General features: G+C 46.0%; 1 protein-coding gene across 1 annotated transcript in view; it reads right to left on the bottom strand.

Moving 5' to 3' along the window:
- Positions 1-1,633: 1,633 nt before the first annotated feature.
- The window catches only part of ZNF804A (zinc finger protein 804A), a 272,874-nt gene continuing 261,937 nt past the window's right edge, over positions 1,634-12,570 (bottom strand). Inside the window, exons 3-4 of the mRNA XM_072752122.1 lie at positions 7,533-7,663; positions 1,634-5,408 (exon numbers count right to left, since the gene is read on the bottom strand). Of these exons, the coding sequence (XP_072608223.1) occupies positions 1,946-5,408; positions 7,533-7,663 (3,594 nt within the window). The 3' untranslated portion in view covers positions 1,634-1,945. The remainder of the gene's footprint in view (positions 5,409-7,532; positions 7,664-12,570) is intronic.

The following is a 12,570-nucleotide window of genomic DNA, read 5'->3' as shown; positions in this document are numbered from 1 at the left end:
CTGCCTCCCGCTCCCCGCCTCTCTCTGTCTCTGCCTCTCTCTCTCTCTCTGTTTCTTATGAATAAATAAAAGATCTTAAAAAAAAATAAAAAATAGCAAGAACAAGAGGTAAGAGATGAACAAGTGGGATGAGAGTCAGAAGATGACAAAAAGGAAGAGAGAAAATCTGCATATTTTAAAGCCCAGCACTTGGTTTGATTTTAAGCAGCAGGAGCAATGATCCTGATCCGACAAATTAAAAAACAAACTGGGCTAGCATTCCCCAGTAGGTGTGCCCACCTATTTTATTTTCAAAGGTAGTTTCAAACATTTTGCTTCGGGAAAAATCATCTGTTCCAATTTTAGTGCCCATTTTGGGAACGTGTTATCTCAGAGCATTTGAAATGGAATGGCTTCCCTTACTATTTTTATCTTCTTATTTATCAATCATGAAAAGGGCAGACGCAGTCTCACAACCATTTTTCAGGAAAGCATTGAAATCAATGATTATGGCAAATAATCAAGAAAGTGAGCAGCCTAGATTTTTTCCCCCTTATTTCTCTCTTTAAAAATAGCGTTTCATATAGATTATTCTGTTACGGGAACATGACTTTCTGCTTAATGTTATTTAGGGTGACCCAGTCCTACAGTAGACACAGGAAATAGCATTTTCTCAGTAGGGCATCCCTTAAATGTCGCCCTCCCTTTGGAGGGACTCGGTTGTCCTCTCTGATGCGGGGATTCATAGCTGGGCGGCCGCAGTCCTCTATCGTTGGCACATGGTCGGGTGAACCCTCTCTGTCAGGCACGTAGACTTGGTCTTATCAAGTGGCGTGGGCCGGATTGGAGGCATACACATCAGAAGAGTGTGATGTTCCCGGTTTTCTGTGGGATAATTATATTCTCCAGTACAAGTAGAAGCCCTTGAGTGAACGACCACGCGGGTGGTCATTAACAGGAAAGCAGAATCTGGAAGGGTGATGCGGGAATTGTCCGACTTGGAGACATGATACAAACACAACTACTAGAAAGATTTGCAGAGGGAAGGGCTATTTATTTACTCTCCTTCCCGCTTCCAGATTCTCAGGTGGGAGGATGGCCAGGTACAGACTGTGCATGCGTGTGCCGTTCTGCCCAAGACGTGATATAGGGAGAGTGATTTATTATTAAATAAACCCATTCCTGGACCCCCGTGCCCGTATCATTAGATACATATATTTCCTGCATCAAAAATAAGCATAACACATTTGAGAATTTTAACATACAAAAATGTACAGATTTATATTTTTGCTACTTCGGGTCTACTGGTGCTGTTGTACAGTTCCTGAAGGAAGGCTACGTACTTTGCATATTTTTGAGTTATTCTCCCCCACCCCACCCCACCCCACCCCACTAACATTACTTTAACAGAATTTCCATGGTTTGCCCCATGGAGGGCCGATGGTTTGGGCACTAGGCCCAGCTCTGGGTGTAAGCAGCCCAGGACCAGCGGAGAGGACCTGTTGTACTTATTTATCCCCAAGGATGGTGTCAGGGTCTCAGGATGCAGAGGCCTCCAAAGGTCGAGCCTCTGATGCAGAAACAGAGAAACTGCAAAACCCAGGGTCACCGGACATTCCCAAGGCAGCGCAAAGGAACTGAAACGAAGGTTGGATTTACTTAAATACTTAACAAAAAAATTTATTGCAAGAGATGTATTTCACTGAATGTACAGTTTCGGGGAACGCGGTACAAAAGGCAGCAGTGCCATCAGCTCGGTCTAAGAGACGCGGAGGAGGTGCCCACACACAAAGGTCGGAAACAAGCCGAGAGGAGACCCACGGGCACACCCGGCAGCACAGGTCACAGCGCCAGGGACACGCTGCACGCGCGTCCCACAGGCTCCCAGGGCACCAGGGCACCCCTGCAGGTGCAGCGGGGTGCGGGCACCGCAGGCGGCGCAGGGGCACCTGCCCAGGGGCCCGGGCTAGAGCAGCGGCTGCAGCGGGAGGACGGCCGCGGGCGCGGGCAGCAGGGGCGGGAAGAGCGCGCGGGGCAGGGGCGGGAGGGCCAGCGCGGCGGGCAGCGAGGCCGGGAGCACGGGCAGGGGCGCGGCCAGCGCGGGCAGGCCCAGGGCGACGAGCGGCAGGGGCGGGCTGGCGAGGCCCGGGCCGTGCGGGGGCGGCAGCGCCTTGAAGGGCGCCGCGTGCAGCGGCCCCAGCGCCGGGGGTGGCCCGGCCGGGCCCAGCTTCACCTTCCCCGCCAGCAGCGCGGGCGCCAGGGGCGGGCCCAGCTCGCAGGGCAGGCGGCGCAGCTTCCGCAGCGGCTCCACCGGCACCAGCAGCGCCGCCTCCGGCCACGCCAGGGGCGCCAGGACCGGCTCGGCGGCCGCCACCGGGGGGCCCTCGTGCGCGCCCAGGATGCCCGCGGGGAGCCGGCCCGGGGGGTGCTGTCTGCAGCCGCCGCCGCCCCCGCCCCCGGGCGCCTTCGGGGGGCTGCGCTCGCCGGGGGCGCTGCGCCCCGCCCCCCTGCCGCGGCGTCCCACCGGCGCGAGGCCCAGCGCGGCTTCCGAGGGGGCGCCGGTGGCGTAGACTGCGGCGAGCTCAGGGGAGGCGAGCGCAGGTCCCGCGGGGGCGGCCCCCGTCGGCCCCTGCTCGGGGCACCCCCTGGCCTCGGGAGGCAGCGGGCCGCCAGGGGGCGAAGCGGGCCGGGCCTCTGCTGCACCTGCTGCACCCGCTGCACCTGCTATACTTGCTGCACCCGCTATACTCGCTGCACCTGCTGCACGCGCTGCACCTGCTGCACCCGCTGCACCTGCTGCACCCAATGTACCCGCTGCACCTGCTATACTTGCTGCACCCGCTATACTTGCTGCACCCGCTGCACGCGCTGCACCTGCTGCACCCGCTGCACCTGCTGCACCCAATGCACCCGGTGCACCCGCTGCACCTGCTGCACACGCTGCACCCGCTGCACGCGCTGCACCTGCTGCACCTGCTGCACCCAATGCACCCGGTGCACCCGCTGCACCCGCTGCACGCGCTGCACTTGCTGTACCCGCTGCACCTGCTGCACGTGCTGCACTTGCTGTACCCGGTGCACCCGCTGCACCTGCTACACACGCTGCACCTGCTACACCCACTGCGCCTGCTGCACTTGCTGTACCCGCTACACCTGCTACACCCACTGCACCTGCTATGCTTGCTGCACCCGCTGCACCCGCGCGCTCTGCCCTCCGCGCAGCTCCCGCACTGCCCTGTGGCTTAGTTTTCCCGTTTGGGGCTTCGCTTACGGCCTCATCCCGGGGGCCTAAGGGGGAATCGCCTCTGCTGGGAGACCCCCCTTCCTCCCGCAGGTCGGGAGCTTCCGACCCCGCGGGGAACCTGCTGCCTCTTTTCCTCCGGCGCTTCCTCTTGGGTTTCCGGGGGCCCGAGGCGCGGGGCGCTCTCAGCCTCTCCTCGGGCGAGCGACTGGGTCGTCGACTCCAGCTTTCGTCCGAAGAGCAGGAGGAGGAGTGGGGCCTGCGCCTCCGGCGGGGCCGCTCGGGCTCGCCGAGGAGGGAGCGGTAGCCCCTCTGCACGGCCTGGCTGTGGGGGCCGGGGGGCGCCTGGCCCCTGGGGAGCGGCTCCCAGGTGGGCGGCCCGGGCCTCCAGCCGCAGGGCGCCCCGCAGGTGGCCGGGCTGCGCCTCCCCGCGCGCGCCCCGGGCCTGGAAGCCACGTCCAGGGCCACCGCGTCCCGTGCGCACTGATGCCCGCAGCTGCGGGCCTCCCTGCTGGGGCACCCGGCGCCCGGGGCCTGACCCACGGCTTCCCTGGCGCTGAAGCTCGGGGGCCAGGGCTTGGGCCTTCTCCCAGGCAACTGATGGGAGTCCGAGGGCTGCCCTGCAGCCACCTGTTGCTGTCCCCAGCTGGTCTCCAGCAGATTTTTCCCAGTGAGGTCAGTGGAAGTACCCCCCGACTCCACCTTCAAGTGAGTTTCTGCTTCTTTGGTTTTCTCCCCGCGGTGACGCTGGCACAACTTTTTCCTCTTCTTCTTCCTTCTGCTTTTACGGAACCAGTGTTCGTGGGCGCCCTTCGACCTTGTGTCTCTGTGTTTCTCGGCCAGGGCGTCCCGTTCCATTTGGTTCCTGGTGAGCTTGTATTTTGTTGTTTTTCTGATCCTACAGGAAACACTTCTCTTCCTCTGACCCAGAGTCGCATGTTGGCCAGACCTGCAGGTACTGGAGGGACTGTCCTCGACCAAAAGAGGAGCCACTCGGGAGCACTCCTGTCCGGCCCCTCCGACGTCACCCTCAGGGAGTCCTGCCCGTCCTGCCGTGGACACGCTCTTGCTTTCGGAAACCGGGCTCTTGCAGACGTCTTCTGCCTTCTGCTGGAAAGGAGGGTCAGCTGGGGGCAGCTTATTTCTATCTAGATTGCTGCTTAATTTAGTGGCCTTGAAGTCAAAGCACAGAGGATTGCAGCTGTAGGACACTGGCGGTTGAGCGGTCGTGTAACTCAGCATCTCTGATGGCCACTGAAGGACTGTGGACCCGTCCTTGGTGAGCACCGGTACGAACGGCTCCCGCGGTCTCTTCCCTAAATCGGTTTTTTGATGCAAGGTTAGGTTTTCCTCTTCAGAATTTGAAGGGGCCGGCATCATCTCAGGACCACAAGCTTTATTCGCAACTTCAACTACAGATGCCCCCCTGGCCTTCCCATTTTCCTCCGTGGGAGCGTGCGAGGACGCACCATCATTCGCTAAGTCAAGGCCTGCGGACTTCCTTCCTGACACCCCGGGACCGCCGTCACCCACAGGCACGTCTTCATTCATAATAGCATCTTCCGGGGGTATTTGATCCGCCAATGGGACTGAATTTTGGCAATTATCTGCATCAGAAGACAGAGGGCGTGGAAACTGGCAAAGGGAAGGTAATAAAAATGTATCTTTCTCACTAGAAACTTCTTTCATGTCTTGAGCTTGAGCGCTTTCTTCGTCCGCACACGTTCCTTCTGGCGGATGAGAAGAGTCAGCTTTCTCCTCAGAACTCAAAAGCACATCTGTTGGTGAAGAGAGTTGAAGATGACAAGCACCAGGGACAAATCTACTTCTTCTGCTAAATCCTTTTTCCACAGAGGCATCATCATTGTACTCAGAGAAGGCTGCGGCTGAGGACTCCAGCTTTACGGACGCTTTCTTGGGAAATGCGAAAGAAAAGCCAATTTTGTGTCTGTGAATTCCTTGGGCTTGATCCCCACGTTGGGTACTTTCCGCTGTCTGATTATTCGCGCTCTCTGGATGGGCAGCGACGGTGGTAACATCCTTAGAGGTCTCTTCACTATGAATCAGAGTGTGTCTGAAATCTTCCTGGTCATGGAGCGGGTCCACGACAACTCTTCGGGAAATCTCACTACAATTTTCTTTCACAGTAACGGTTGTTGACTTGAACATGGGGCCACTTCCAGGAGCGCTACAAAAAGAAAAGCGTATATTAGACAGAACACCTTTGAGGAAAAACGTCCACACATTTATATGGGAGAAATGTCATTATTAAGATTTCTTTTTTCAAATTTTAAGACCTTCATAAGAGAATTACTTTCATACAGTTCAGTTCCCTCCCACAGCACTGCGATGACAGCATTTAGTTACTGCTTATTGTTTGGGATAACTTGGGGACACCCATTTTGAGGTTGACCTTTGTAGCTGTTAACAGCAGGTCAGGGACATTCCTGTGCTCTCCTGAGTTCTTACTGACCAAGATTCTTTAGCCTCAGGGCCTCTTCGGGTATCTTGGAGGATCTGTAGAATCATTAAAATAAAATTATTTAAATTTACAAAGACTTAACATCATTAAGACCGTATGGAGACTATGAAGAAAGCTAAAAAAAAAAAAAAATCAGAAAAGCTGAGAATTCAGGTCAACATTTCCATTCAACCAGTGGACACTGGTTACTAACTGGATCCTCGACAACTCTTTGGGAAATTTCATTACGATTTTCTTTCACGGTAACAGTCATTGACTTGAGCACGGGGCCAAGTAGAAGGCTACGGTGCAAAACTAAGTAAGAGATAACAGTAACTTTAGAATTTTAAATAATATCGTAATATACAGTAGGTATAGGACAAAAGGCTATTTACTTAAGATGTAATTTCTATTTATTTGGCATTGCAGTACACGTTACATAGTGGGTTCTCAATCAAAAGAGCTACACTGGGGGGCATATAAAGGAGCCACCTACATAGCATCTTTGCCCGAACGGAATCATGCTGTGCAGAATTTTCCAGTCTATTAAGTTTAGTTTCTTAGAAGTTACAAATGGCCCTTAATTTTTTTAGTTGACTATTTTCTTCATCTAATCTCTACCACGATGGGCTGTCTCATGGCTATGTTTGACATTAAGAAACAATGCCGGTTCTTATTTTGCACATCATGAGAGGCCCCCAAATTAATGGGAAAAGTGTGTGTGTGTGTGTGTGTGCGCGCACGCATGTGCTGTGAAATATGAACTGTAACTGAGGAAAGTAATTTAGATAAGAAGTTTTGCTTCTTTTTGCTTCTTCTTGTGTGTATCTTACTATTAACTCTAGTTCTCTCAATATATTAAAATGTACATTTGCAAATGCTACTTATAGGACGTTAAATTGCATAGGCCCTATGATTCTCTATAACATTACCTTGTGCCTCGTATAATTTTTACTACAAAGAGGAAAAAGATCTGGTTCGTACGACTGAATAGCAGTTATGTTTGTTTTTAACAGTGCCCTAGAGGATTCACAATACATTTAAATTTTATTTTGATTTTTCTAAACTTGACATCCCAAAGAATGTTATTATGGCAATATATTCCCTAACACTACATTCAGTTTAAAACAGATCTCCTATAAAATAGCTTCATTTTAAACAATAATACGAGAGCCCTATTTATTTTGGGGAAAGCGGGGAGAGCACTCTAAAAAGTTGTCTTCTTTTTATGACTGCTTCCTGGCCTGAATTGTAAATTCTGAATTATAACAGTATAACTGTTTACTGTTAGAAGCAGGTCAAAATGTAAGAGCTTTGAACTTCTAACAGTTGTGACTGTTTATTGACAGTGAAATTAATACTGAGTAGCCTCTGAAGTTCATAGGGCCTTCCTAACCTCTATTTTTTTAATAAAAGATACTTTCAGAAAAAAGTTCTCCAAATTTTAAAATTTTTTAAGTATTTCCTCTTAAAACCCCTTTTATAACAAAGGTCATGACAGGGTGCTTTGTTCTCTTCTTCAACAGAATATTTTGAATTTCTGCTAAGAAACAGAGTGGCTTTTAACTAAGTGTAAATAGAAGAGTAATGTGAAATTACTTTTTCTTTGAAAAGTAAAACTAAAGGAATATTGACTGTTTATTGAAATGTACGTTAAGCAGGTGTTTCCATAAAATTCAAATTCAAATGCAAATTCCTGTCTACAGCCCACAGAAAGCCATGAAAATGTTAGTCTCTTATCCTGGGTACAGAAAGAAATAAATAGAATTGTGTCCTTTATTTCTTTGTGGGGTTTTTTTTTTTTTTTTGGTCATTATGTTTTAAGAAAACAAGATTTCATTGCACACTCACCACACAGTTTCCTTTCTTAGCTCGGCCAGCTTGTGCAGGCGTTGGAGTGCCTTTTCCTGTTTTCTTTCATCTTTCCTGGATTTAGATGCTACATTTCGAGCAAATTCCCTTTGTTTCAGTTCTTTGAGCCTCTATTAAGAAATATGGAAATGATTAATAGCATTTGGCTCTATGGCAATGTTAAAGTTACTGTTGTTATTGTTGGTATTTTCCAGTACATTATCTTTGACCTCATGTGAGGAAAATACATTTGTGACAATTCACATCTAGAAAAAATATTTTTTGTACCTTTGGCTTGTGAAAATGCCAGCGCATATTATTACATTACATTAAGGATGTACCTAAGCCTTAGATAAATTGGAATTGACAACTTTCATCTCTGTTTACTGCCTTTTCTGCCAAGGTCCTGTGCCTAATTCACATGGAAGTGTTAGAGTTTTCAAACAAATTTAATTCGCTTGTATATTTCAGTTATATATAATAAATTTCATCATTTTTGATGTGCTGTATATTAGATTGGTACTGGGCCCTTTCATATTTTCTAAGAAGAGTAAATGTTTTATGTTAATCCATAAAGCAAGTAACCTCTACTAACGTGATTTAGAACAATCCCTCCCCTCAAATATCAGGCACATTTCCCAAATAATTCAATATCTGGGAAGAAAAGTGATAGTGCTCTTTAGAAATTTGTTTTATATTTGGCATATTTTTCATCTGTATTAAAGGAGCTCATTTTTGGGGTTGAATAAGTTTTGGCCAGAAAAAGAGGATGTCAACTTGAATAGATAAATAGCCCTGTATGTGGCATGATTTAAGAGACACCAAAGTGGTCCCATGCCCCAAATCTTTTCACTATAGTCTTCCACCGAGAAAGTTTATACTTATTAAAAACAATTAAAGTCCTATTTTTTTCTCATGAAGGCTCACGGTGTGACGCCTTTGTGATATGTCAGTCTTTAAGTACGACTCTAAGAGCATAAAGCATACACTAATCACTTTTTTATGAGGTGACTGAATAAAGTCTTTTTTTAAAGATTTTATTTATTTATTCATAAGAGACACAGAGAGAGAGAGAGAGGCAGAGACACAGGCAGAGGGAGAAGCAGGCTCCATGCAGGGAGCCCGATGGGGGACTCGATCCTGGGTCCCCAGGGTCACACCCTGGGCCGAAGGCAGGCGCTATACTGCTGAGCCACCCAGGGATCCCTTAACAAAGTCTTAATGAATGACGTCTACACATATACTGATGAATGCCAGGGGCTTAGAACAATGCCTAGTATATAAAATACCTGCTCAATAAATATTTGTTGATTTATATGTGAATCATTTAAATCCTCCAAATTAGGAAATTTCTCACCTCAAAAAAAGTTAGTCATATTGATGAAATAATGTTAGATTCCTGATGACCCTGAAGTACACCTACTTAATTTCACCTACTTGGGACCATAGCTTAAGCTTCAAATAATCTCTAATATTTTAACTGATGGGACTTATATAAGGTAGTATATCTATACATATATATATATATATATATATATATATATATATATACATACAAGGTTATTCCGGAATAAAGAATAATTATTAAAATAATATAGACTATTGATCATTTAAAAGACCTAGAATTAGAGTATAGTAGCTCTAAATTTAGCTCTAAATTTTAGATATTCATAATCTTGGTCATCTCTATTTCCTAAAACTTTGAAGTCATATCAAGACTTACTCAACTGACAATTACTGAGCACTAGTGACAGTCACTCTGTTGAACGGCTGGGATTATAAAGAAAAGATTAGGTCCAGTGTCTGTGTGTCTGTCACTGGGTAAATGTATGTGAGCGTATACATATACGCATTTTGCAGAAATAAAAAGAGAACACACACACAGGAAGAGATAACAGCAATTATTGATTGAGGTATTTTTATCATGCAACATAAGGACAGAAAAGGAGAGCCCCAAAAAATCCCAAGAAGGCTATCTGGGAAAAATGACATCTGATTTGGATCTTCAAAGATATAAAAAAAGCATGAAGAAGAAGGGTTGGATGTTAGAGGTGAGAAAATATTTTAGGAAAATCTTGTGTAAATGTAGAAATAGGAGCATGCATATTCTAAAAAGAAATGCAAGTAGAGAGAGAAGTATGGTTAAAGCAGATTGAATGTGTGGAAGTGATGAGAATTGATGAATTACAGGGTCTAAGCAAACCAAACCTGTCTATCACATTAGGAAAGAGTTTAAACAATGCAGCGCTACAATGGGATTTTCATTTTATCAAGAATCATTTGGCATCAGTATGCATGAAATCTTGCCATGGAACAAGGTGAAAGACGAGAGGATGCGTAAGTGGGATATTACAATGGTCTAAGCAAGGAACACTAAGAGCGTTTCTAAGGCAGTAGCAGTAGGGAGAAAAAGTAGACTTGGTGACTTATTTGATGTGCACAATCGAGTGGCCTATAGGTTATGCTTTACATTTACTGAGATATACTACCTGCCATTGTAAGACAGAGGCGTTCAATCAAGAGAGGGTTTGGGTGCTAAGGAGAAGATGCTAACAGAGAATGTGAAAGGAAACAGAAGCCAGATTCTCTGAAATAAATATTTAAAAGAACCAAAGTGCCAAATGAAGTAAGGCCAAAAAAAAAAAAAAAAAAAAAAAAGAAAGAAAAGAGTTTAAATACCAACATACCAACATAAGAATTAATGTTCAAAGTTTTTTTAAACTCTTATTTATAAATATTGATATCTTAAAAAAATTGAAATAATGTATTTCCTACGAGATCTGTTAGGAGACTACAGATGACAAGCAAGAAAGTTAGACTCAATTTTAATAAAATCTTGAGGATACAAATGGATTTATCTATCTATTATATAGATATATAAATAATAGTAGTATATATATGTGTGTGTTGTATAATAGTAGGTTAAAAGTATATTGTTTCTAATAAAAAGCAAAGATTTCCTAAAGCAGGTATATGAAATGCCAAGAGTTTTCCTATGTACTTTTTCAAATTAACCATTAGGATTTGAATTAAGCTGTTCTCATTGACCTCGTAGTTAAAGATCAAGGAGCCCATGAGTTATCAGATGCCCGCACTGTCGCGCTCTCTGAGAAGTGAGTAATCGACATGGCTAGAGTCAGCTGTTGATGCGTATTTAGAGAACTGTGTATATTTAGGACAGAAATGTTGCCTTCGTCCCGCCGAGCTTGTCAGAAGCACCAAGCTACGTTCACGTGTCCCTGTCGATGCCAGTCTCCCTCTATGGACACATCATTCTCTTATCTCAGTGACACACTATGGGATATGAAGGTAAATGAGCTTGCCCAACAGTGATGGTCTGATTTAGCTGCGACGGAGACAGGCCTGCCCAAATACTTTGGCTGGTCTTAGACTAGAATTTATCAGCCTTGACTTGACATCCTTTCTTGTGTTTTTCCACAGCATAAATAAACTCCTGCATCATATTTTATATCTAGTAGAGTCATTTGGAAAGGTCAATAATAGAAACCAAGTAGATGCTTTTGAGAATGCCAAATGGAAGGGAAATGTAAGCTCAAGTTCCACACAAACAAATATACCGGATAATACCTGTGAGACTTACAGAAATATCAACGCTCTGTCAAAAATTTTACAATTTATTGACAGTCACTCAAAAGAAATTCTTAGTGATAAATGTCAGGACAGAAATGACAGTCGGCAAGAATAGAAAACTAGAAGGATGTTAGGGCGCCTGGGGGACTCAGTTAAGCGTTTGCCTTGGACTCAGGTCTTGATCCCAGGGTCCTGGGATGGAGCCCCTCGTCGGGCTCCCTGCTCCACGGGGAGCCTTCAGCTCCCTCTGTCTCTGACTCCCTCCCTCTCTCTCAGTCTTGCATGAATGAATAAATAAAATCTTTAAAAAAGAAAAAAGAAAAGAAGAACATTAAAAAGAATTTGTGGGAAGATATGGTCTAGCTCCAGGATTACAAAATGAATTACAATGTACACACGCATATAAATCCAATGTGTGTTTTTCGAAATATAGAAACAGAGAATGGAAAAACAAAAAGAATCAATGATCTCGGAGGGTCCACTCTACGTTTCCATGGATTTTACTTCTATTAGGACCAAAATGTCACAAGCGCAACCCGGTCCTGGATCCTCAGATACGGTCTCAGGAAAGTCATGGAATTGGATGGTTGGGAAAGTTAGGATGATCTTGGCCTCAGGGAAGTGATGGTGTTTTCAGAGACTGGCAAAGGTTTAAGCAACGTGACAAAGACTGATAGAGAGAAGGAGGGAGAGAGGAAACCACTTTGACAATTCATCATTTCGTGCTTAGCATTTAGGTAAATCACCCCATTTTACAATTGCGAACCAGACCCTCATGAATATTCTCATATTTTGTATGCTTCTCTACAGGTTCCGGCAAACAGAATTACCGAAGTAAAAGACACACATTGGCACTTTCTGAGGTCTCCCCAAGTGCTGTTCCTAACTTTAGAGCATTTTTGTACCCCCCCCCCCAGCAGGATGTGAGAGTATATCCAATATGGGGAAGCATCACTCTTAACTTGTTTAATTGATTGGAAATACATGATATATCATTAATGTTTGGCCTTTAATTCTTTCCTTTGCTAGGAGAGCTGGCATATTTCGGCACCCACATTTCGTCTAGAATCGATATCGTTTCTTAGAATTTATTAAGTGATATTGCATATGTTACTTTGGTTCTGAAAATAAACACAGGAGCCAGCACGGTGAGCGTTATGATCCGTATTCAGAGAAGACAAAGCTGAAGCTGAGCAGACTTTAGAGCCTGGCCCAGAATCCCATGGCGGAAGCAGGACTGGAAGCGGGATTTCCTAGAACGTTTCCTGTGATTTATCTCCTCTATTTACTCTGCTATATCGTTTCCAAGCTGTGCTTTTAGGTTGGGCTGACTTGGCTGAGATGCACATGCCCATTTATCTCTCAGCAAGTATTAATTGAGTGTACATTATGTGGCAGCTGTTGCTCTAAAGCACAGTCGATACATCTGTGACACAGGAGGGGAAAA

The sequence above is a fragment of the Vulpes vulpes genome, chromosome 3 (assembly GCF_048418805.1).
Source record: "Vulpes vulpes isolate BD-2025 chromosome 3, VulVul3, whole genome shotgun sequence".
Lineage (NCBI taxonomy): Eukaryota > Metazoa > Chordata > Mammalia > Carnivora > Canidae > Vulpes > Vulpes vulpes.
Note: the sequence above shows the minus strand (reverse complement) of the source record. Positions and strands in the feature narration are given on the sequence as shown.